Source organism: Lepisma saccharinum, chromosome 8 (assembly GCF_977018435.1).
Source record: "Lepisma saccharinum chromosome 8, izLepSacc3.1, whole genome shotgun sequence".
NCBI lineage: Eukaryota > Metazoa > Arthropoda > Insecta > Zygentoma > Lepismatidae > Lepisma > Lepisma saccharinum.
In genome coordinates, this window is record NC_139236.1 from 35316989 (window position 1) to 35343348 (window position 26360).

The 26360-nt window shown below is 37.6% G+C and overlaps 1 protein-coding gene across 1 annotated transcript; it reads right to left on the minus strand.

Annotated features, from left to right (window-relative positions):
* Window positions 1-3005: 3005 nt before the first annotated feature.
* On the minus strand, window positions 3006-25500 carry Cypl (peptidyl-prolyl cis-trans isomerase-like 1 Cypl). The gene is made up of 5 exons (XM_083127413.1): window positions 25406-25500; window positions 18354-18487; window positions 15078-15167; window positions 6082-6189; window positions 3006-3503 (listed from the first exon to the last, which is right to left on the minus strand). Exons 1-5 carry the CDS (start codon window positions 25459-25461, stop codon window positions 3388-3390), a joined length of 504 nt encoding a protein of 167 aa, XP_082983539.1. The 5' UTR covers window positions 25462-25500; the 3' UTR covers window positions 3006-3387.
* Window positions 25501-26360: the final 860 nt, after the last annotated feature.

Sequence of the window (26360 nt, forward strand, 5' to 3'; positions counted from 1 at the left end):
TTCATTAGCATATGGGGTTAGTCTTGTTAAAAGAATGTTAGATAATATTTTATATGTTGTTGAGAGTAGTGAAATTTCACGGTAATTATTGCAGTTCATTTTATCACCTTTTTTAAACACAGGAACAATTATGGATTCTTTCCACTGTTGAGGGATTTCTTCTTTATTCCATATTAAACAAATTAATTTATGAATTTGACATATTAACGAATTTCCACCATATTTAATTAACTCAGCTGGTATTAAATCAATGCCAGGTGCTTTTTTATTCTTTAGCCTTTTAATAGCATCTTTAACTTCAGTCAAGTTACATTCTGGAACTAAAGGTTCTGCTGTGTGTACTTCATTTACTTCTGATTTATCTCCTACATGGACATTTAAAAGGTCATTAAAGTGGTTCTTCCTTCTATTTAGAATATTGCTTGGGTCAGCTAGAAAATCACAGTCTTTATCTTTTATCAAGTTTACTTTAGGTTGCCACCACTTTCTAAATTCATTTACACCTTTATATAAATCTCTGATGTTTTTGTTTTTGCTGTTTGTTTCAATTTCGTTAATTTTGCTTTTCAAGTAATCTCTTTTTTTACTTCTAAACGTGCGTTAACTTCTCGCTTTATTCTATTATAATTGCTTAGATCTGTATCATCAGAGTTATTTAACCACCTAAGTTTAGCCTGATTTCTTATTTCTATTAGATTATGACATTCATTATCAAACCATGGCTTACTTTTTCTTGGTTTATGGTATCCTATACTTTTTTTAGCTGCTGATTCTATTGCATTACATATGTGCTCCCAATTCTTATTTACATCTGTTTCATTTATATTTTCATCATCATTTAAATCCTGCAAAACATCAAATCTATTTGACAGTTTAATTTGGTAATCTTTCTTAATTCTTTCATCAGCAAATTTTCCTGTATTAAATTTTATAACTTTAGATTTTGTTGCTTATGATTTATCACTGCAAGTCTTTCTCTTAATTTAACAAATACTAAATAATGGTCACTGGCACAGTCAGCACTTCTATGTGTACGAACGTCAATTATACTAGTATGCCTTCTCCTATTGATGAGAATAAAATACATCCCGGTGCCTCTATTTTACACACTCTTTTCTTGATTAAATGCACTTTTTTACTTTAGTTTTTCTGTTCGTTAACTAACCAAATGACCTTTAAATCTGTTATTAGCAATAAATAAACAAGCTTTCTGATTTTTTGTAACTTTAAATGAACGATGCCATTCTCCATTCTCCTGACACCTATGGGTACCAAGGCAAAAAGCCAGGAATATGCTAAAAGGGTCATTCAAAAACTGGGGAAGACTTTGAGCATCTAATGGATGGTTGTGAGAGAGTTTTCACAAAAAAACATCAGATAGTTTCTAATAACTGTGTGGTGAATCAAGTGATATATGTGGTGAAACCTTTGAGGCACGAAGCTACCATTCATAATCGAGGGATATGAACCTGAAAACATTGGAAATGTTGACTGTACACAAGTACTGCACGTATTTAACTTCATCTCAGTTTCTATATATTATACCTGCATTAAACGGAAACCTGGCTTTACTGGGAAAATTTTCTGGTCCCTTCTGACTCAGTTTTTAAGGCAGGTTTGACTGTATTCACTTCAATCATAACCAGAGTGAAAACTACATTCAATCTGTACATGACACTACTTTTCCCGTAAGAAGTTGCAACTGTTTTCATATGTAACTTCACTTTTTCAAAAATATAGCAGTAAATGCAACATATATATAGATACAAGGCGTATTTTTTAAGTAAGTACCGTTTTGGTATGTACAAAAAAACAAGTAAACTTTTTGTAACAATTTTATTGTTACATGAAAGACCACACTTTTATCTACTTTTCCACATAATTGCCACCAATATTAAGGCACTTATCATATCGAACAACAAGCTTTTGTATTCCGTCGTCATAGAAGTTTGCCGCCTGAGTTCACAGCCACTGCAACACGGCAGTTTTGAGGCTATCGTCGTCATCGTGGCGCTGACCTCCGAGATGCTTCTTCAATTGCAGAAACACGTGGTAGTCACTGGGTGCTAGATCAGGGCTGTATGAAGGATGATCAAATTGTTCCCAGCCAAATGATGCGATGAGATCTTGACATCAAAAGTTTGCTTTTGTGCGCCTCAGTTAACATTTTTGGTACCCATCGTGAGCACAATTTTCTATAGTTTAAGCGTTCGGAAACAATTCTGTAGATAACACTTCTTGAAACTTCAGGGAACTCCTCTGATAACGAAGAAATCGTGAAGCGTCTGTTCTCTTTCACTTTTTCTGCACCAAATCGACAGTGATCACTGAGGATTGCCCACTCCATTCCTCGTCATGAACATTCTTTCGGTCATCTTTTAAAGCTCTTACCCATTTTCGTATCATTCCATCACTCATAATGTTTTGTCCGTACACTTCACAAATCTGACGGTGAATTTCAACTGCTTTCATGCCTTTAGAACTAAGAAAACGAATAACAGCGCATATTTCACAGTCGGCGGGATTCTCAATCGGCGGAGGCATTTTAAATACGCAAAAGCACATGTATACATGATCGATTGTTGCCGCAATGGTGTCTGTAGCTTGCCAACAGATGTAGGTACACAGTGCGCATGCACGGGACACCGACTGCAGCGCTGCAGCGGCGGAATTTCAAACAGTACTTACTTTAAAAATACGCCTCGTATATACAATGAAAGCATTGTCGATCAACATTTTAAGATGCAATTTTATTTGCTTGGCTGTATGCGCCATCATAAATCTATTACCACAAACACAGATGATATAGGAAGCTGTTGTTGATAATACAGTGGAACCTCTGTTTTATGTTTTTCAAGGGACCAAGCTGAAAAACCTTAGAAATGTATTAACATTTTGCTGTGTTGGGACCAAGACTGAATGTATGATGCAGGAAAATGTAAAATCCTGGAACGTAAAATTGGGGGGTGGGGTGGGGTGGGTCCACTGTATCTAGGTAAGAAGGATGTTAATTAAAACTTCAGTTGTTTCTCTTTTTATAATACTGTATTTGCATCAGATAAATGCTGTTACTGGTCAGCCAACCAAGTGTAATAATATTCTATTGTTTCATTGTCATTATTTTTTGCTTCATAGAAATAGTGGTTGTATCTATGCTCCACTGATGAAAACACATTGAACATATCTTTGTAGAAATATTCCAAACACAGTGATTTCAACATTTAAAAAAAAACATTTGTACATTATATGAGTTTACATTTACTTGCTGTATAAAAATCCTGCACACTCACACATAGAAGACAGTTAAAAATTCCTCACTTGTGTCACACACACACTCGCACCTATCCACAGCTCATTCACACACACCAGCCCACTTTGTGTGTGCACTTAGTATGGTCGAGCATAAGCTCTGGTAATTTTCACATCGTCCACTGGTTTGTCATTACTGTCTGTTTCAACCAAACCTATTCTTTTCACAACACTCATTCCTGAATATATACGGCCTGAAATGGAAAGAGAAAATACAGGTACTTCCTTTAATTAACACTGCCAGAGTGTTTCTTTAGTTCTTTCCAAATCCAACTTTTAAAAACTAATAAATATACATGATATATAAATAATAATAATAAATTACATCAATGATAAAGACAAACAAGCAGGTATGTTCCTGCAAGATCACTTTCACTCTCTCCCTCCCTGCTTCATTTGTAGTTCTGGCACACAGGATTTCTTTGAGGTATTTAATCAGCATTAAAAAAGTTGTTACACTTCACCAATAGAAATATGGGACTTAAAATAATGTTTCCCATCATTGTTTACCTTATCATCATCATCCTTTGCCGTTTCCTGCCTCTGGATGGGTCAGCATAGAAGTCAAGCCTTTCCATTTTTTTCTGGTCTTCCACCATTCCCCTATTTCCACGGTGTTCCAATTTAGTCCTCTTCTCCTAACATTCTCCACTATCTGCTCTTTCTACTAACATCTTGGTCTCCCCTTTGGCTTTACTCCCACTCCTTGTGCATTGAAGCTCTTACTGGCAGTCTTTCTACACCCAACCTCTTCATGTGTCTGAACCATCTCATCTGTGCCTGATCTATTCTGTCCTGAAGCTTCACCAACCGCACTGTCAGTCAGATCTCCTCATTCCTTATTCTATCCCTTCAAGTCTTTCCCAATATACTCTTTAAGATTTTCATCTCCATTACCTGCATCTTTCTTTTCTCTCTCCCTGTCATTGTCCAAGTCTCTGCTCCATACGTAATTATTGGCACATAGGCTTATAGCAAATTATATTATTCTTACATGATTTGGGTGGAATTCATACTATCTGCAAGGGTGAAGACTGTGAATATCCTTTTTGTTTTGATGACTTGCAAACACTTTCTTTTTCTTTTAAGTCTACTGCACATTGGTGAAAACCAGGGCAAAACATTAAAAGCATGTGCTTTAATTTTGGAAGATACATGGAATAAATTAACATGAACAAACCAATAATTATGCTGTGTCTATGAATTAGATCCAAGGTCTATACCAGGTGTAGAAGTATGAAACCGGAATTGGCCGATAGATGGTGCTAGCCGGCAGTGGAGGGTGCAGAAGATCGCGTAAGCAGCGCCAGCTGCTGCCCGCCACTCCCGAGGACGTTATATCGGAACACAGTAACCCGAGTGCCAGACAGAGGAAGGTGTTGCACACCCGGAACATGTCGAGTTTTGTGCCTACGAACTACGATTTGCAGACAGCATTGGTGTTCTGTTATCATTTGAAGAAAACCGCCGCAGAATCGCATCGAATGCTCGTCGAAGCTTACGGCGAACATGCTCTCGGGAAAACACAGTGTTTCGAGTGGTTCAAGAAATTCAAAAGTGACGATTTTGACTTGTGAAACGAGGAACGTGGGAAACCTCCGAAAAAGTTTGAAGACAACGAATTGCAAGCCTTATTGGATGAAGATGATACCCAAACGCAGCAGGAGCTCGCGGAACAATTGAATGTGATGCAGAAAGCCGTTTCTCTTCAGTTGAAAGCTATGGGAAAGGTGCAGAAAGCGGGCAAATGGATTCCGCATGAACTGAATGAAAGACAGCAAGGATCCCGCAAGACCACTTGTCAAATGCTGCTCGCCAGATACAAAAGTACGTCGTTTCTCCATCGCATAGTGACCGGCGATGAGAAATGGATATATTTGGAGAATCCTAAGCATCGTAAATCGTGGGTGAATCCAAGCGAACCATCGACATCCACTGCAAGACCAAATCGCTTTGGAAAAAAGACACTGCTCTGTGTTTGGTGGGATCAGCGGGGCATCATCTATTATGAGCTGCTAAAACCCGGTGAAACCGTTAACGCAGATCGCTACCAACAGCAAATGATCAATTTACATCGAGCATTACGTGACAAACGGCCGGAATATGAATCAAGGCAACACAAGGTCATCCTGCTCCATGACAACGCCTCACCACACACAGCAAAACGGGTCCGGGAAACGATCGAGGCGTTCAAATGGGAGATACTAGGGCATGCGGCGTATTCTCCCGACTTCGCTCCTTCAGATTATCATTTATTTGCCTCACTGGGACACGCTCTTGCAGAACAGCGCTTCAATTCGTATGAAGATGTACGAACATGGCTCGCGGACTGGTTCGCTTCAAAAGAAGAACGTTTCTTTTGGCGTGGCATTCATAACCTGCCGGAAAGGTGGGAGAAATGTGTAACTAGCAATGGAGCTTACTTTGAATAAAATATTGTTTCTCAGTTGCAAACACCAGCCGTTTACTTCTTGCAAACAAATTCTGGTTTCATACTTCTACACCTGGTATAATTTGAGTCACGATTAGCCAAAAGTGACAGAAAAGCGAAGTAAAATAATCCAAATCAATCAATTTAATTTGTATAATTCCTAAACCTGCATACACACATAGAGATTTCCCTTTAATGAATTTTCAATGATCTGCCAGTTTTCCTTTTTTAAATCAATAAAATATTTCAGCACAATTACTATGAGTTCTTTCTATTCCAATGAATAAGTCAACACATATTTTGAAACAATGGTTATATGATAATTATAGTAAAATACTCACCAAAAATTGCATGTTTTCCATCTAGCCACTGTGTTGGAGCAAGTGTTATAAAGAACTGTGACCCATTAGTATTTGGGCCAGAATTTGCCATTGACAAAATACCAGCACCTACAAATATACGTGATAGTAATAATATATTTTAATATAACAGATTAATCTGATTACCCTGTCTGAGTAAAAAAGCGGGTCTTAAACAAACCTTGACAAACTCATTGATAGATTACTTGTAAAAATATTTCAGATGCAAATATACCTGAAAGTAAATTGCATATTCCTAATGCCGAAGATGTAAAGAAACTACATATATTTGAAAGAAAAATAGCATGAAGAATTTATGGACCTATCAAAGAGGAAAATTTCTGGAGAATATGCAACATGGAAATACACAATATATCAGAAAAGGATGATATAGTGAGATTTGTAAAATCGAATTGATTAAGATAGATTGAACATATTGAGAGAATGCAAGAAGGAAGGAAGACCACTAAACTGTTGGCTTGATGATGTGGAGAATGGCCTGAAAACCTTTGGAATCAGAAACTAGATAAATGATGAAATGGAGAGAGAAGAATGAAGGGGTGTAATTGGGGAGGCCAAGGTTCAGCCAGTACTGTAGTGCTGTAAGAAAGTAAGTAACGTATATGACTCTACGACCATCCAGGTTATCATATTCAACATACAGTGGGACCTGCATTATACATTTTTCAGAGGGTTAGGTTAAAGAACATGTAAAGTGGAAAAATTAACATTCAGAGCAATTTTTATAACATTTTGCTTCATTGAGACCAGCAAGGAAAAATTGATATAGAAGGAAAACGTTAAATATGTGAATGTAAAAGATCTATTAATTATACAAGAAAAGACATGACTATAGTGCAATCATTTTGCAAGAAATACAGTGTTAGATTAGAAATATGACTGACTAACTTGGTGATTGAGCACATTAAATGACTAACTTTTGACACAGCCACAGAAGTTCACATGTTCAGGCATGTGAGTTATGCATGAGTGTTCCTTCATCAATTTCATATGATCACCACTCAGCCTCATCATCGTGATTAGCCAAAACTGGCAGAACAGTGACGTAAAATCACAAATATAAATAAAAGATGACCTTACATTCTCCTCCTAATAAGCACACTTTCTGTAATAAGAATTGCACATAAAAACAACACAAGAAGCATGATAACTTATAATATGGCTCCACAATGCCTAATTGAAAATGGGGGGGGGGGGGTTATTGCCACCAAACCACATTTATGTTAATTTTTGAAAACACCTGATTTCAGGTTGAGAACTTGTTTTCAAATTGTAATACAGTGTGTTTTAAAAGTCCTGCAAGATTCTAAAAAGCTATAGCTTTAACCTTTAGACCGCCGAGCGGGTTTTCCAAAAGTAACCCCTGTGTTGCCGAGGCCTTTGCCAGCGAATTTTAAATTTCTACACTTATTTCAGATAAAACGTTATAACTCGTAGACTATTGGACCAATCTACTTCGGGTAACTTTTGTTTGGAAGCTAGAAGCATAGCGCATGCAACCATGCCCAATTCGGAATACTGAAGGTGGTAGGGGGGGGGGAGGTTTGGGGGTCTCGCGCCCCCAAATTTTCATGAAAAAAATAAAAATCTGGCCTTGGCCCCCTCTGTTCCCACTGTTATGGGAAAAGGATGCAAACTTTTGCTTTGTTTTAACAGAATGGACATCTGGCAACAAAATGAAACTTGTTTCATGATCCTGGCTGTCATACAAGGTGAATTATGAGGCAATATGTGGAACTGTTTTTTTTACAAAAAAAGCCTAATTTGCATAGTGTGCATGAAATTATTATAACTCATAGACTATTCGACCTATCTGCTTCAGGTAACTTTTGTTTGCAAGCTAAAACATCAGAGCATGCAACCATGCCCAATTCGGAATACCGAAGGCAGTAGGGGGGTTTGGGGGTCTCGCGCCCCCAAATTTTCATGAAAAAAAAAATATCTGGACCTGGCCCCTCTGTTCCCACTGTTCTGGGAAAAGGATGCAAACTTTCACCTTGTTTTCATAGAATGGACTTCTGGCAACAAAGTTAATCTTGTTTCATGCTCCTGGGTGTCATACAAGGTGAATTATGAGGCAATATGTGGAACAATGCAATGACTAAAATATTAGGTTGGGTTACAATTTTTGGCAAACAGTTCGGAAAAGAGACATGATCGATGGGTAGTTAGTTAGAATATTCCACAGCGAAATAATTAGTGTTATGTAATATAGGTACTCACCATCTACTTTGACATGTGGAACTCCCCGAAGCATGGATCAATGCATAAGTACACTGTGCATTGCTTGCAGTAAATGTACGTTTTTTGGATTTTTTTTTTTGTAGCACACTTTGCACCTTCTGTGTATACCAGTCTTTTTAGGCCAATGCTGGTTAGCCGAAGCTTCAAATCTTACCACCTGGTGTGACGTTTTTCTGCGCGGAGTGTAATAAAAAAGCATTACGTTTAAACACCGCGTAGAAAGACCTCACATTTTTCCTCCTTCGTCGATACGCCTTGCGTCAATGTTGTGATTCGTTGGTTGTGCTAGTCGCCGCTAGAGGTCTCCACCGATCTTTGCCCAGTGCTGCATTCACGAGCGTGCAGGCTCATTCAGTTTCCGATCCGGCCGGCTTCCTCGAAACAGCCAGTGTGGCTAGGAGGAAAAAGGCGAGAGAGAGAGCATGACGTGCGTTTAGTGTAGAACGGTGTCTCGCTGGACGAGACTTGCATTCTGTCTCTTATTTCACGCAATAGTATTGGACTCTCTCTTTCTGTATTTCGGCCAACTACCCAAATGACTCCTTTTTTTCAATTCTGCCGTTTGCAGTTAAGAAGCGGAACTATTGCCTTTTTTGTGAGGAATCTAACGTGCGAGAACTGAGTCCCGTTCGACCTGAGGACAGGTCGTTTGATGCATACTGCAAGGTACCCATTGTCACTAGCACCATGGAGCAGTATACGGAATTTTGATTGAGAAGCAAGCTGGCGGATCTTTCCTGATACTTCATAAGGGGAACGACGACTGGACGAGAAGGAAGCCGAATTCTATTTGATGCCCCCAGTTGCAGAGTTGGATTGGTCAGATGGAACTGTTTTGAGTGGACTCTATTTGATGCCCCCCAGTTGCAGAGTTGGCTTGGTCAGATGGAACAGTTTTGAGTGGACTATTGAGGTATGTACTGTGTCAAATCCCTCTTTTGTGACGTACAAAAAAAAAATGAAGTGTGGCAGATTCATGTACCTTTACGAATCAAATCGCGAGTGCGAATAATTGGAAAGAAGAAGACATAAGCGTCGAATTATTGGAATTATGCAAATTAAATTAATTACGTAATTGTTGGGCAAACGTGTCGTCGTCACTATTCGTCGTATAAAAGGAAAAGGAAAAAAAGTAAAGGAGAGTTTCTAATTTTCTTAATATTAATTAAGCAAGGCGTACAGTAGCGTAGCTTATTATTGCATCTCAGGGGTGACAGAATAAAATTGAAGATAATGTTTGATCGGCACAAAGAAATATAAAGTAAATGGGAGCACCAAAGTAAAAGAAGGGAAATTGTTGCAAAGAAGGAAAAGAATGTTACTATAATGAATTGTTGAGAATCGATCTTGTTTAATAACTTGAAGTTATTTGCATCGACTGTTTGGTTGAATACATTTTTGTTTGTGGTTGAGTCTGTAACGACTTAATGTAAGAAACTACAGAATACAAAAAATAATTGTTGGACCTTTTTGAAATAATCTTGTGGGAGTTAGTAATGGGAGCCTTGTTGATAATTGTTTAATGTACATGTTTGCTTATTGAAACGTTAATCAGACTTCGCTGAGAGATTGACGTAATAAATTCAGACTTAAAGTCTCAAATGAACTTTACTCTATTTTTTGTGAAACCTTTACTGCAAAACAAAACAAAAAGGTTACTATTGTTGAAAGAAACGGTGAACAAATTGATTAGTATTGTTACAGATTCTGAAGATGGTCCATAAACACTCACATATGTGGATATAGATACATACATCTTGAATTGTGATCTAGTGTGAATTTTCCACGATATTCTGTGAATGTATTTATTCCTTTTTTTTTCTTTTTTTTTTTGACTTAGTGTTTTGATGGGTTCCTTATATCCGGATATAATAAACGCTGACCATTAACCTCAACAAATCGCGACTTTTGTAACTGATTGGTTGTTATTTGTTTTGACGTACGTACGTTAATTGATCCCGGACCTTTTGCACGTTTCCTTAAATAACATTCACTACCTTTTTCTTACGTACGCAACCATTACGTTACACTGGGGAGGTGGAAGATTAGCACCAGACAAAGGCCTAGAAGGACCAGCCTGCTCCATAAACCCCTGTTGAACAAGCTCTTCAATCAAACTTATCCGGAAATCTCGATGTATGCGATTCCGGGAGACCTGGTTTAGTAGGATGTGTACATTTAGGACAGATTGGTTCAGGAGGTAAAAGAACGGTATGTTTGTCCACTTGATTGTCCATCAGGTATGTACATGTCATCCTGTCAGTCTTGTCAATGCAACCCAAATATCTATTATAGTCCTTTATGATCTCGGGTTTCAAAGGGTTACCGTGGTCGTCAACAAAGTTTCCTTGTGCTGGGGGTCTGTGTCTTGTCTCTGTGTGTCAGCATAAGGATGTCACGTTTGTCGTGGCACCGTACAGCTGTCAAGTTTCCTTTTGTACGTACGTCAAGTTAACCACGTCTTGTCTTGCTCGTCCTGAGGTCAGTGGGCATGGAATGCCTATGCTTATTGACAGTCCCACAACATTGGACACCCTTTGTTGCGAGATCATCAAAAAGTTCGGGGGAGGAAAAGTAACTGTCCATAAAAAGTTTATGACCAATTTCTTGAACTCTCTGACTTAGTTCCATGACCAGGGCATGGGTGACTGTTATTTCCCAGATAAACTACCATGTCAACAGTATATCCCAAAGAGTCACAGAGCAAGTACAGCTTTATGCCAAATCACTTGTGTTTCTTTGGAATATATTGTTTGAATAGCACCTTACAATTGAAAAGAACAATAGCCTCATCAATGGCTACATGTTCCGTCGGATGGTATAGGTCGAAGTACCTCTGTCTGAAATGTTCCAAAGTCCGTCTTAGTTTCCACTATCGGTTGGCGTTGCCTTGCAGAGGAGAAGAATTGTCGGCGAAGTGCAGAAAACGAAGGATATGTCGGAAACGGTTGCGGGACAGAACATGGCCGACCCAAGGTGTATGAAAAAGATTTTTTGCCAGTAGGAGTCGATGAAGTCAGGCTTGTTATGTCTAAAATACAGTCAAAGTGCAAAGAAAAGGAAGAGTTCGCATAGGGTGATGAGGAACTCTACCCGGCTCGGATGGTTCTTATTCATAGACTGCTGTTAGTATCTGTTGGATTCTACCACCAGAATGTCGAAAAGAGCATCCGTCCAGAATAGGCAGAAGGAATCAAACGACGAAGAGTCTGATGTCAAATCAGGCATCTTAGGTCCATGCCGGCCAGTAAAGGGGAAAGGAGTTGGACTCTGAACATGAGCGTGGCGTGGGACCCAGGTTGACGACGTTGATGATGATGATGCTGATGAGAGAGGAGCATCATTTTCATCCAAAGAAGTATCGGATACATCCTCCCAATCAACATCGCAAGCAAGTTCATCCCCTTCGTCAACATCTGGTCCTGTACTCTCTCATTCACTGTCTGTGTTGTCTAAAACCTCACTGATCTCCCTGTCGCTCAATCGATGTCTTCCGGACATGTTTCACCAAAAAGCTGACTGAACGGGAAACAATGGATTCGCAGTACAGAAGATGCAAGTGCGGATGAAAAAAAGAAATCAAAACCACATCCAGCCACACACGGAAAAAGCTTGAGATCCACCCACACATGGAACAAAACTTGACACAAACGTCTCCATGCATTACTCAGGACGTTTCTGATGGGACCCGTCTCCGTGCTAAAAATGGAGAAAGGGAGAGGGGTGGGGGTCGGCAGCTACAAGAATTTTCAGCTGAGACCATCAAAATCTGCTTTTGTTTTGTCCACGTTTCGTTCGAGACGTGGGCGTCTTTGTTGGGTTGTTGCAAATGACCAACTCTCATTCTAGCTACATTCTATTTTTAGCCTTTGGGCTCTGAAAATCTCCCTCCACGGGGCTATGCAGGACTCCAAATTTCCAACCAGCCTTTTGAACAAAGAAGAGGGCCTGTCTTATCACAGACTGGCAATATTTAGTGACCTTCGCCTGGAGGGAGGGAACAAACTGCACCGTAAACATCTGTGTTTATAGCTTCTCTTCAATGCATGACTCGAACACATGATACTGGCATCTTGGACAAGGAGGAGGGGGGACGTTTGCTTTACAGGGTGACGAAACACTTTCTGAGAATGTCTGTCAGTGTTTCCAACATAAAAACTTTCAGCGGGTAAAACCTTGGGGATTTCACCTCAAGCTGCATGGCCCATATATTACTCACTTCGGTTATGACAAGACCCTTATTTTCTATGGCCCGTATAGTAAATGTTAAAGTAATAGGTTTATTGCAATGCTGAATGATGATGTGCAGGTGATCATGTGATTCTAAGATGGCGTTGATGTAGGAAAAAGGTAAGTGCGTGTTATAGCTTGCAGAGTTAAAATCTTGTGTTTTGGTGTGGAGAAGGTTCCAAACAACATTGGGAAAAATACCTCCAGTGGAGACATGTATCCATATATTGATCTAAACATTTAAGGCTACAGGAAGCGTAGCAGATTTGCCACGTAGTGGGAGGCAAAAAACGAGTGACAATGTGGTGGATGCAGTGCAGGAGAGCATGCAATCATCTCTGCCAGAGCTGCCGCAACGAGATCTGTTGCCTTTGAAACCCTGTAGATGTTGGTATGACCGATGTACCAATTACCATTTCGGTCTCTCTAGAAACTTCCCCGAGATTTTTTTTTTCGCTCTCTGAGAATGACACAACTGTCTCTATCAGTCAAACCTTCCAATGGGTCCAGCAATCTGATTAATCACCGGGCCAACCATACTTAAAATCAACGAACCTACAATCAAGATGAGGAAGCCAGTATGGTCCTGCAACAAACTCTGATATTCATACAGTCTACATTCGGCTCGTCAAGATAAATTCATACTCTGCAGAGGGTAGGAGATTACAGAATACAGATGGTGAGCAGGGGAGGACCATTAACCACCCGAGTTCCAGTAGTTTGATTTATACATATCCAAATAACCTCACCAGAACACGATTCTTGCATTCATCGTGAACTTCGGGAACAGCGAGTGTTCTGTTGTCTGGAAGTCAAGCATCTCCCAGCTGCCGAGAATCCTACCTACAGACTTGTAAAGGAACACGAACCGAAATCATAAATTCCAACCTGGCTACGATTTTGACATGTACGGACAGCATTGAGATATACCAACATTTTGAACTTTATAACAGCACTACAAGGTCTGTGTGAAACATGTCAAATAGTCCAAAGCATTAATTTGAATCATATACTTTTCACTCTCCAACGAACAAAGGATTGTTTTGTTGTGTTTTGGTGCTACGAAATGATCCCTCCTCAGTTTAAACATAAGTCCACGTGAGGGTGGAGTTAAGGCCCATGAACCAATAGAAAGGAAGGACATTTCCCCCCTAGTGGGAGAAGATTGAGAAAGCTCAGAAGTAAAGACTGTATAAAAAGGACAGTTCCAGTCCAATGCTTCAACCCTTTGGTAAAGAAAAAGTTTTGCTCCGACAGTTCCCAGTGCAGCACTTGGACCCACGAGTAAGAAAAAGTCTTCGTTCTCAGACACTCCTGCAGAAACATTCTTACCTATCGGAGGGGAAATGATTTTTCTTCTTACTTCGGTTCGAACACTTACTATGATTTAGTTTTGTGCTCTCCGATCTATAGTTAGACTTTAACATTTTTCAGAAAAGGTGCATCGGTACTAAGGTTTTGTGTGCAACATTGGCTATCTGCGGCTTACATGTTTCAATGTCTTGACCCAGTGCGTTATGGGTAGGTAAACTCGTCTACTAAATATTTTCTTTTAATATGTTAGTGTGTTCTGATTTCCTTTCATAAACAATAATCGTTACTTAACTTGGCTTGTGATTAAAGACCGATGTTGAAAGAACGTAATATTCTTTGAACATTGGCCGATCTCTGGGCCATTACTTAACACAACCTCCCCATGTCTTGAATTTGTTTTGGTACGTTTTCTTCAGATTTCACTTTTGCATTGTCATCATCCATGCCTGGTGGTAACAGTTATAGATTCGAACCCTCCTTACATTTATACTGGTTCCTCCCAGCGTAGAGACGATTCCACACAGGTAAAACAGCGACAGCGAAGAATCAGGCAAGGCCAGGCCGGGTCGGTAGCTCAGTGGTAGAGCAATGGCACGATATGCCAGAGACCCGGGGTTGAGTCATGGTCGAGCCTGCAATTTTCACTGAAAAATTTCTACATATTAATTTTAGAGTTTCCTCTGTGTAACAACCAATATTTCGTTGTAATAAACTTTTTACATTAAAAGTTATAGGTTTTTAGAATCCTGCAGGACTTTTAAAACACTGTGAATTTGTTCAAGATTCTTCTATGTATGTATTTTCTGCATTATATAACGGGTTTGATTTTTTGTGCTATAAGTCTACTTTATGCATAGATAAAATAATTGGGTCCAGACCTACAGTTTAAAGTAGGATTCGAACCACTATGTTGTAACAGGTTTGCTATTAGCACATAAGCACTTATCTGGTCACATTGCAGATGACATGATTCCTTCACAAGACTTTTTTTTAAATAATTTTGATGGTTCTGATTTTAATTTTAAAAATTTTGGACAATGTAAATAAAAATAATTAATTAGAATGTTGATATTTCTGATGAACTGTTCCAAGATGTTACCTACCAGGTGCTTATTTGTTCATTGTAAGTGGAAGTCACTAGAAACATATATTCTAGAATATCTAAATACCTGTGTGTTTAAGTTCTTCATGAACTTCATCATTAAAGTATTTTCCATATATGGAACTTCCTCCACGACCTGTACCAGTGGGATCACCACCTGAAAATACAAATAAGTTAACAATATAGAATTTCTCAGGAAAAATTCTACGTAGAACATCTCCTGTGTGTGCCTAATATTAATCCAGTTATAACAACAGTCTTGAATGTTGTGATTATAAAAAAAATCACTTCTCAATTTCATTCCAAACAAAAAATTTCCATCTTCCACACTCATTGTTACAGCTGTCAATATGATTGTAATGCATCTGGTGAAAATATTATCTTGTAATTTTGTTGGTATTGCTGTAATTGCTGTAACTTGCAGCCTGCATATCACAGAAAACAATATTAATTGTAATAACATATTGCTACAATTTCACCATTCAAATTACATGAACTTTTTGCCGATATCTCAGGAGGGTAAGTACCCACTGTGGGTGCCCTTAATAATAGCTGAAACCTTTCTTTGCAGTTTTACATTTTGATGAAAATACGTATTTTCCGTTTCATGGCATTGAATGTTGATGGTCATAATCACTTAAATCATGTTATAACAGAGAACATTTTCACCTAAGTCACAGATTCAATTTAAAAAAATATTATAAGTAGAGCCCGGAAGTTCAGGCATTTATTTTCATTAAAATAGGCAGGCAAAAAGGCATTTATAATGTGGAAAATAGGCACTAAAAATGAAAAAAGGCAAAATAAACTGAAAAAAGGCACATTTAGAAGTCACTTACTTTTATCTATAATTTCTGGCAAAATGTTAAAATCTACATTGGGAAGAGCAATTCAATTTTCTCTGTCTTGATTGCACATAACTACAAGGTGTTTTTTTTAAAGTTCTCAACATTCATTGATAGTCGTCTTGTCAGAGTGAATGTTTTCATAATAGATAATGATCTTTCTACTTCGACAAAATGAGTCCAGCTACATTAGCTTGTTTTATGTATGCTCCAATAACTCCTACTTCGACAGAAGTTATTGGAGCATACATAAAACAAGCTAATGTAGCTGGACTCATTTTGGTAACAGCATTTTCACCTTTAAGAATATCACAAATTGTTTTCAATTGTTTCAAGCCATCATTTGCACTCACTACCCGTTTGCACTTTTCCGCAACAGCTGACCCCTTTTCTCCTGGCACTTCCATCATCTGCTGCATAGATTCCTCGTAGATTTTCATGGATGCTACAATTGTAATTGTCTCTGGCAATGCACCATAATGTGCAAAAATAAACTTGAATAGCACAGGAGTTTTTTCACTCCACGAATTGAAGCTTCATTTTCTGGAAGAGCATCGATCGCCTCACTGATTTTTTCAAGGTGGTTAGCATAATATATAGCTGCTGATATCCAGGTTCCCCATCTCGTCAAGACTGTTTGCGGAGGTAAACTAAGCTCCGGCACAACTTCCTGAAATTTTCGGGTTCGAGAGGGAGATTTCAGAAATATCTTCTTTGTGTTCGAAATCAACCTGTCCACTTCAACAGTCAATCATGCACAAGAAATGTTAACCGAAAGGCAATATCCTAACTCAGCATGAAATACTTTTTTCTCACACTTTTCTCCTTCAGCAATGTTGAAAAATGTGTGAGTTCAATAAAGTTAAATAAGGCGAAAATTATTCACATAATAAACAGAAGAAAAATAAATGCCAACAACGTTTTTTGGGAGAAAAATAATTTATAAACATTTAAAAAAAAAAAATTGTCAAATTTAATTGAAAAAGGCAAAAAAAGGCATTATAATTAAAAATAGGCAAAATGAAAAGGCTTCTAAAACATTCGAAACAACATAAAAAACGTATATCCGGAAAAATTTTATCAATATATGAAGTAGATAAAAAGAGGCATTTTGCCAAACTTCCGGGCTCTAATTATAAGTATAATCTTATATTGGGTATGTGTGAAGATTCTAAACAGTGATCTTGATGATGAGCCCACATGTATATAAGACCATCTTATATGTCCTAAGTACTAGTCAAATTATAAAAAATAAAGAAGTACATAGGTATAATACCAGACAAAAAGCAGATTTTCGCAGGAAAATATTGAAACTTAATGTAACCAAGTCAGCTCCAACAAATGCAGGTATTATTCTACAACAAATTACCAAATAACATCCCTCAGAAAAATATTCAAATCAAAGCTATAAAAATGTATTTAACTTTAGGCTCTGTACAATGTAAGTGAGTATATGGAAGAATAAAATATAACAGGTTGACTATTTCTTAATTCAAAGGTATGTATGATAACAATTTTTAATATTTTTTTTTCATATTTTTTTACAAACTGTCAAATGTAAAATAATTTTGATGTATTCTAACATATGTAATTACTAGAAATGTTAAAACCTTGTAATAGTGTGTAATTGGATATGAATTGACCTGTTCAACATCATGTACATTATGATCTAATGAACAAAAAATAAATGAATGTATATCATGTCTGTACTGTTTCCTATTGCAAGAATAAACAGAAAAAACAGACTCCTGTAAAATTGCATTTTTTTTACTTAAGTGTTCTTCCCCAAACACCCTGGAAATGTCCTAGGTAACATACATGTTTTATGGAAAACTAAACACTGTCCCTCATGTAACCAAGAACTTAGAACCACCACGCCAGCACCTGAAACAACCGAAGACTCATAAAAACAAATGTAAACTGCACAAAGATTCAAAAGATTTTGTTTTAGCAAAAACAAAGGTGATTGTGTTAAGGATGTAAATATGTCAATTACTTTGCTCTAATTTCATTACAGCAGTGATAAGAAGAAGATTGAAAATTTATGAGCAGGTGGTTAATATACCAATATGTCAACCAGTACCGGCAGAACCCAACCTGCAATATGAGCCAGACGATATAAACGCTAAATAAATCAGATTTAGATATACAAATTTAGAAGTAAACCTTAAATGGGCATACTTTCTTTGCGGCAAAACAGCTTTCTTTAAATTCACTGACATTTCTCAGTGCAATTTAAAATAAACCTTATGAGTCTTTGGTTGCTTCTGGCACCAGTAACATGATACATAGCTTCAATCTGAACTATTGTCATCTAATACTGAATTTGAAAACTTTTGCAATTAACTTGACATTCTTTTTATTTTCTTAGTACAAAAAGGAACACAAAATAACGAACATTGTATACAATGTCATTGAGTAATGGTCCACACTATATAAAGTATCTAATCCAAGGTATGAATCAAATAGAAGCAGAAAGAAAATTACAGATATCCTACCTTGAATCATGAAATCTCTTATGATCCTGTGGAACTTCGTGTTATTGTAGTATCCTCTTCTTGACAGTTCAGCAAAATTCCTGCATGTTGTGGGAGCATGCTTCCAATACAGTTCAATAACCATTTCCCCCATACTGGAAAAAATTGAATGAATTTTTCAAAGTAGGTTGGTTAAAAAAAAAAAGATTATTACAAATACTGTCAAGAAAAAAGCACTTTCATTATGACTGATCCATTGTGTGAATCTCCTTCAAAGTTCCGGAAACATAACTTCTTTCTATACGTAATTCTAATTCAGATAAAAAGTTTTGTTCCCATAGCAGTACTATGACTTTTGTGTATTAAAGATTCTGAAAATTCACTTTTAAAAGATGTGAAATTAATTAGGATATTTTCATAATTGTACTATTTACTTGCGTATCCTGCTGTTTCTTTTTATATTTCTTAAAAAGGTGGTAGAAATTATGGTGTATGGCTTACATGGGGGTGCAAAATTTGCATGAAATGCAGTGATACAATTTCTGCAAGTGCAAGACAAGGAATGGCATCAGTTTTCAATTTTCTTCCTTCAAAATCTTGCATGTGAGGTATGCAAGTATCATGAGAAAGACTTTACAAACAAGAATTTTTTTATAGCAAAGATTGTAGTGGCTTTGAAACTTATACCTGTGGATTACTCTTGTGACATTTTGATCAGTTCGTTTTATAGTAAGTTCAGGCTTATACAAGCATATTTCGAAAACTAAGAAAGATATTATGTTCTGCTGTGGCAACAATATATCGACATGAAGGACAAAGTTAAACATATAATGTGACCATGTGGTGAGTGGTGTTGTGACCTTAGACAGAGCTTTGCTTTCTCTGACAAATCTAACTTGAATAAAAAAAAAGAAAAAAAAGGTAAAGTGCTCCCCTGTGCTTAGCACCACGCCATGAAGGCATATAGGGGGTGTGGGGGTAACGCGCCACACTTTCTTGATCCGGTCATGAGTGGGGGTGATGTGATCAGCATCACGCCCCTGACCGCCTTTACCCCCCAGGGTTTCCCCCCAGGTACCCATGTTATTCGACGCTGGGTGGGCGCCGGGGCCGCTTCCAACCTTAGAAAAGTTCCCGGATTTGAACCGGCCGGGGATCGAACCCGGGACCTTGAGCATGGTAGTCAGACGCGTTACCGACTGAGCCTAAGCCCCGCGACAGGTTAAGTTTGCAGCAGGTTTAATGTATCAATCCACTCTTGAGCGGCACTCAGCATCCCTGTGCCAGTCTCACCTTAACCGCTGAGCTGTTCATATCACAGACAGTGAGAAAATCCGCAGTATTGCAGCGGAACTATTTTCTGCGCGCACGTTTGGGTATATATATGCGAAAAGTTGCTGCAAGGTTAACCTGTCGCGGGGCTTAGTGTTTTTATACGTGAAGTTTGGTGTTTCCACATTGCGAGTTTGGATGTTCTATGCATTCTCATTAACCCTGCGTTAGCCGTGCATGGTCTCTCGTTCCGGGTCTGTGATTTTTAACGTCGTTATTTATCAATGACTGTTTTGTCAACACCCTCCTTCTGTGTAGCTGAGTTTCTCACCTTCCTCTTTTACACCACAATTTTGTTTTCAGTGTTAGTAAGATATTCGAGCTGTTAGGAGCTTCTCGTTGAAGCCCCTTGCTGTCTGAGTCCATTGGCATAGGCATACCTAGTTTTTACTAAAAATTCAATATGCCAGTCCATGCCCGATTAACGAAGAGTACCTTTTTACAATTTTATAGAACTTCATTTTTTATAGAATCTCAATTGTTGAAAGAAAAGATTTAATAGTAATAATTGAGGATTTGGCATTTAGACCATTAGTTTGGAATATTGTAAAAACACGGTCTCTGAAACCTTGTGCGACCATCGACGTAACTTTTCTTGCACGACCTATGAAGGGTTAAGAAAGGCAATAGGCCTTTGAAATTAATCGGAAAATATTCAAACTCGCAAAGCGGAAACCAAACTTCACAAATGAAATACTAAAACTGCATTTACCATATCCATCATGAATGAATAGTTTTGTGTATCCCAAATATATACTTAAAACAAAACAAAATGACATCAGAAACCAGGGTTCGCCACTTGAAAAAACTCATTTTAAAACCCAGTGGGTTTTTTCAATAAGATTGATATTTCAATGATTTCTGAAATGAAGGAACGTCATAGAAGTGTATACTAATGAAGATTGCATTTGAGATTCTTAGAATGCGATCATGACTGTCATTATAACTCGAGAATAATTTTGCTATAAAAAATGCACAACAGTTGTAATATTGAAATGAAGTATAACAAAATATCAGAGCTCACTACACGAACACAAACGTTTAATCTTTATTAAGACATAACATAGGTGTATATTAAGCTGTAGATTCTGCAGGTACTTTGACAAATGATTCCAATATGTATGTGGAACAGCAACATACTATTTATGTTTGCTCAACATTGTATACATTCGTTACTGCAGTTTGTATACCAAATACCGTAGAATTACATGATTATTACAATAACACAACTATTACATTCTACGTAACAGCGCATTTGTTGGAAAAAACAACAAAAAACAAAACACAACCGATCGATTTATCGATTACAAAATTTAGTATTAAAAAAAGCAATCAGTTCTGTTTCTGGCGGTCGCATGTACCTACCTTACCAATCAATAGTTTGTTGTGGTCTGCTAGTTGGTGTTCTGGGTGGTGAAGTGCAGTGGGTAGGTTGAGCGGCAATTACAAATGTGAATTATTACATGTATTCACATTTTATTTATAAAAGCTAGACAAAACCCAATTAAATGTTTTTTTTTTAAAACTCTGCCAGAAAGGTAATCAGTAGAGCCCGGATTTGTAACCGAAATGCATATTCTTTTCCAGACTTCTAATGATAAGGAGAAAGGTTATACTTCGTATTACATACCTTGATGAGCTATTTAACTAAGGTTGAAAGTGCTTATAAATGCTTATTTCTGCAGGAAACTGTTATGCTTGCTTATTTTATGATTTTGGTATAAAATAGCACATTTTACACAAATCTGTCATATTTCAATCCTATTTCAATTACACGATGGCATTGGAATGACGAAATAAATGCTTCTAAATAGCCACATGGGAGAAACGGCATCCAAGAAAAGATACAGTACATCCAAAATCATTTTTCCAAATTGCCTCGTATTATAACACAGTTGAAAGCTCGAAATAATTCATTGCAACATTCGCTTTTTCTCATTGATGAAATTTCAGTAACGTTGTCTTCAACAAGCTCAGTTAGGTATTACTGAAAAATCCCGGTTACAAAACACTGTGTCAAATTTATAAAAATATTTCTGGTGAAAAAACAGACATTGAAGAGGAATTCACCAAAGAAGAACTGTGGTGTTTTTCACATGCGCCTGTAATGTCATTCTACGTGGAAAGTTCATTTTCACTATCATTCTTCACTGACAGACACAGGAGCTTCACACAAAAATCTCAGGATGACCTTCCTTACATACTATAACAGCTTTGAATAAGGTAAGAGATCTAATAAACAAATGTTTTTTTCAGATTTTCCTGTATTTGTTTATGCTTATTTTGGTCCTTATTTTTGTCATTTTTTGTGCTTATTAACTTGCTTATTTTACTGTTTGATTGTGCTTATAAATCTGGGCCCTAGTAATCAGTGTTGAATAATTTACAAGTTACAGAGGTAACATTATCGTATGAGGGAAACGGATTCCTTCAAATTTACAGGAGAAATTATTACGGAAATCATTTTCTATAGCGTTGTGGAAGTTCCTGAATGTAGATTTGATCCATTTTAATGTGAATGAGTGTTGTTTTCTGCGAAAATCTCTGTCCGACATGCTGTTTCTGCTCCCGCCATTTGCTTTCTGCACGAGAGTGCAATGTTCCGTGTGTTAAGATGATGCAACCCTGTAGCCAGTGTTTCAGCCTCGCCGTGTTTTCACTAGAACGACGTGTCGAGTTTTTTTAATTTTTTTTTTAACTATGCTTGCCTAACCTAACTTAACCTAACCTAACCTTACAGAAAATGGTTTTTAGGGCTGACGTGAATGGTTTTTGGGGCTAACGTGAATGGTTTTTGGGGCTAGCGTCAATGGTTTGTGGGGCTAACGTCAATGGTTTGTGAGGCTAACGTCAATGGTTTGCGACGTATTAGCATAATTTCAAATCCGGGCACGAAAGTCGATATTTTCCAGTGAACGAGGTTGCAACACAGCATAAATCGACAAAACACTCTCAGAACGCACCCTAAACCAGTACGCCATCACGGCCATAATGTGTTACAGAATCGAAACAGCAAGTAACAGTAAGTACTCGTAAATAGAAGAAATAGACATTATCTTAGTTAGAAATGCATTATTTCACCTTAAGAAATGTTCCACATTCGAAAATAACACGTTAGCAATGTAAAGTAGTCTGAAATATATGATTCGTAGGTGTTTCCCTCATACGATAATAGTACCAGAACATATTTTACATAATACATAATATATTCCACCACTTTTTACAACACAATGTAGATGAAGTATTGCCATCTTCGTGTATATTTCCTTATTTCCCTTGTTCTCTAAATATTTTACTAGTACAGAAGAAGGCACATATCTAGATCTATATTTCAGGAGGAGTTCAAGCCAAGTTTTAAAGTCTACTTTATGTACAGAAAGACCAATCGAAACCATTAAAAGTGGGATCCAAACCTCTATGTGCCTCCACAGGGTATCGAATCCTGGACCACTTATTTTGTATCGGATCGAATACTGGGGTGAGATCAGTAAAAATAGACAAACTTAATAAGGCATATTTTACCAATTTCACGTTTTTACAACATATTTCTTCAATGTTCTTGTAATATAATAAGACATATTTCTGAATAATTTCATAATTGCTTTGCATATAGGCTAATCGGATTTATTCTTCATAGCTTCAGCGCAATGGATAGTTAACATTATCGATGGCAGAATAAATTAAAAGCAGATCCTGTCTTTTTTCACCAACTAGTACAAAACAATAATACCCCACCGTTTTTTTATCCCGCAGACAATTGATAGCCCTGTGAACATTATTGAGGAAAAACGTTCTCCATCATTGTTGATGGGGGCACCAGAACACCGGACAGGAAGTAAACAATTTTCAAATGTTCTCATTTCGTTACATTCCTTGGTAAGAATTGACAATATAAAGAAAGTCGGTAATTCACTTCCTACTTCTTATACTCACTTCGGTATGACTTGAGATGACCGGACCCCTCTCTGATTTTCTTCATATTTGACATAGTCACTAATTGAGGCCTCCTAATCATGAATCTGAAGTTAAAATTTGTCAGAAACGTCTAGAAATTGCGAACATTGACGCTAGCCTCACGAACCATTGGCGCTAACCCCACGAACCACTGGTGCGTGGTTAGGTTAGTTTCAGTTAGGTTAGGCATACATAGTTAAAATTTCGTGTCGACGTAGTATCAGGATCTAGAAATTGCAAATAATTGCGAACCACTGACGCTAGCCCCACGAACCATTGGCACGTGGTTAGGTTAGTTTCGAATAGGTTAGGCAAACATAGTTAAAAATTGGTGTCGTGGTAGTATCAGGAATATATATTTGCTTGTGAAACAAAAAAAATTCGCGAAAACTAATGCCTTATTTTAGCTTATTTTGCAATTTCTAGACGTTTTCCGACAAATATGAACTTTAGATTCGTGATTAGGAGGCCTCAATTAGTCAGTATGCTAAATATGAAGAAAATCGGAGAGGGGTCCGGTCATCTCAAGTCATTCCACTCACTTCTTATGCACTCCTGCTGACGTATCTGGAGTTACGATGTGGGGGTCGTGTGTTAAAATTGTACATTTACGTGTAGAAGTTGTAAAATAATGTTGTTATTTACCGCGATAATTCTCCATATGGCATGTTCCGTAGTGATGAAACATTGTTCGTCGGTTACGTGCTACAAAACTCGGAATTGCTTATTGAAAATTATCATTGGCCCACAAATCATTCACGGATAACCATTTCAGGTAAGGTTAAGTTACATTTAGTTAGGTTAGGCAAGCATAGTTATAATATTTCGTTCGTAAAACTACGCATATACTCCACCGCTGATTTCAGGGAAAATGGCATGTTCCGTGAAACATTGTTCGTTGGTTACGTGCTACAAAACTAGGAATTCCTCATTGAAAGTGATCACTGGCCCACAAACCATTCACGGAAGGTTAGGTTAGGTTCAGTTAGGTTAGGCAAGCATAGTTATAACATTTCGTTCGTAAAACTACGCATATACAAATAAATACATATAAAAAAGTCAATCGGCTTTTTTTAAAATTTCCAGATGTGACCCCCGGTTTTTTACAAAAGATTCGTGATTAGGAGGCCAAATAAGTTAGTATACCGAAAATTAACAAATATTGGAGACTTTCTCTATCTTGTCAATTCGCTCCACTTTCTTCCCTTCTCAATCAGTCAAAAGTAAAAATTACATTCCATACATTACAGCCCCATATCTATCGGCAATTGAGCATAGGAACTCCTATGGCAAAACTGAAATTGCATTTAGGAACGGAAACTTATTTAGTGTAACTTGTGACAAAAATTTTGTAGGCTTTTTCCAAATTCTATATACTACTTAAAATCCCCGTGAAATCCTGAAATGTTGTTTGTACATTGATTGCTGCCACAGAAGATATGTGCATGGCGGAACATAAATAATATTGAGCGTAACATGTTCCGATAAATTTTGTGGGCTGCTTTTCAGATTCTATATAGTTAAGATCTGCTTTAAAAACTTGTGTATTGATTGCCTAGATTTACCACAGCTGTCATTTGTATTTTTCTGACATATTTTAAATTTTTTTATGACATAATTACATCCATATTTTGCAGATTTATAGGACATAAAGTGAGTTTAGAAAAATCTACTAGAGTAGCCTACATTAAAGTGCACGCAGAAGTGTAAGCTATTGCCCCATGCATCCAATACTCCCAGGAAACAAATATTGATATCCACAAGATATTACGTTATGCATAACTTACGTGGTTTCGACTACAACATAGGGAGGTTGCCACAGTTTATCTGGAATACCCGCCATCTTTTCTTTAGTCGCATATCAGCATGCATTTGTTTGTACTCAAAACTCATCATTTCTTTTGTTAATGTTGCCAGTAAAGCTATCGTAATGTCCTTCCTTTTTACCGGTAAATAAAATAAATACGATATGTCAAATATCATCGCAACGACTTTTGTTTTATATCTTGTAGCGAAACGCAGGATCCCGAACATTTGTGAAATTTCAAATGGTCATGTAATCAGTTAATTTTTCTGCATTGTAAGTGTCTGAAACTTCCCGGAAATTGTTTTTTATACCTGAAATACAAAAAAGGAGAAAACGACGTGTAGAATTTGAGATTTTCAGAGTGTCAGACGTCAGAGCTCTCAACTGAATATGAAATCTTTGCTCTGGACCTCTTGAATACAAGGCGATAACGTTACCACTAAACCAGCGGGGATGCCTTTAGTAATGTTAGCTAGAATAAACAATAAAGTCTGGTTTATATTGGTCGAGTAGACGGGAGAGTAGCTGTAGCGAGTAGGGTCAAGCGAGCTACTCTCCCCGTGTAAACAACTGGGGAGAGTACTGGAGCCAGTACTTGCTCCAGTAGTCGGGATAGTCGAGTGGCTGTCCACGGAGGACAGCTACTCGACCGACTTGCTTCCTCTCCCATCGATTTTTTCACTCGTGCGTAAACTCGACAAACCACTCGGTCAATGTAAACGCTTTCTGAGGACGGAGAGTATAAAGTCTGTGTTATGTGAGTGTCAAATCTCTATGGAATTTGTGTCGATTATAGGAACAAACAAAATAAACTTGACTTGATGTATTTGGCGTAAGAGAAGTAAAATTAAAAATAAGTAATTTACGTTCGACTGGTTCGACACAAACTATAACGATCGAAAAAAGAAAAATCAAGGAAATTTGTTTTCTTTCCA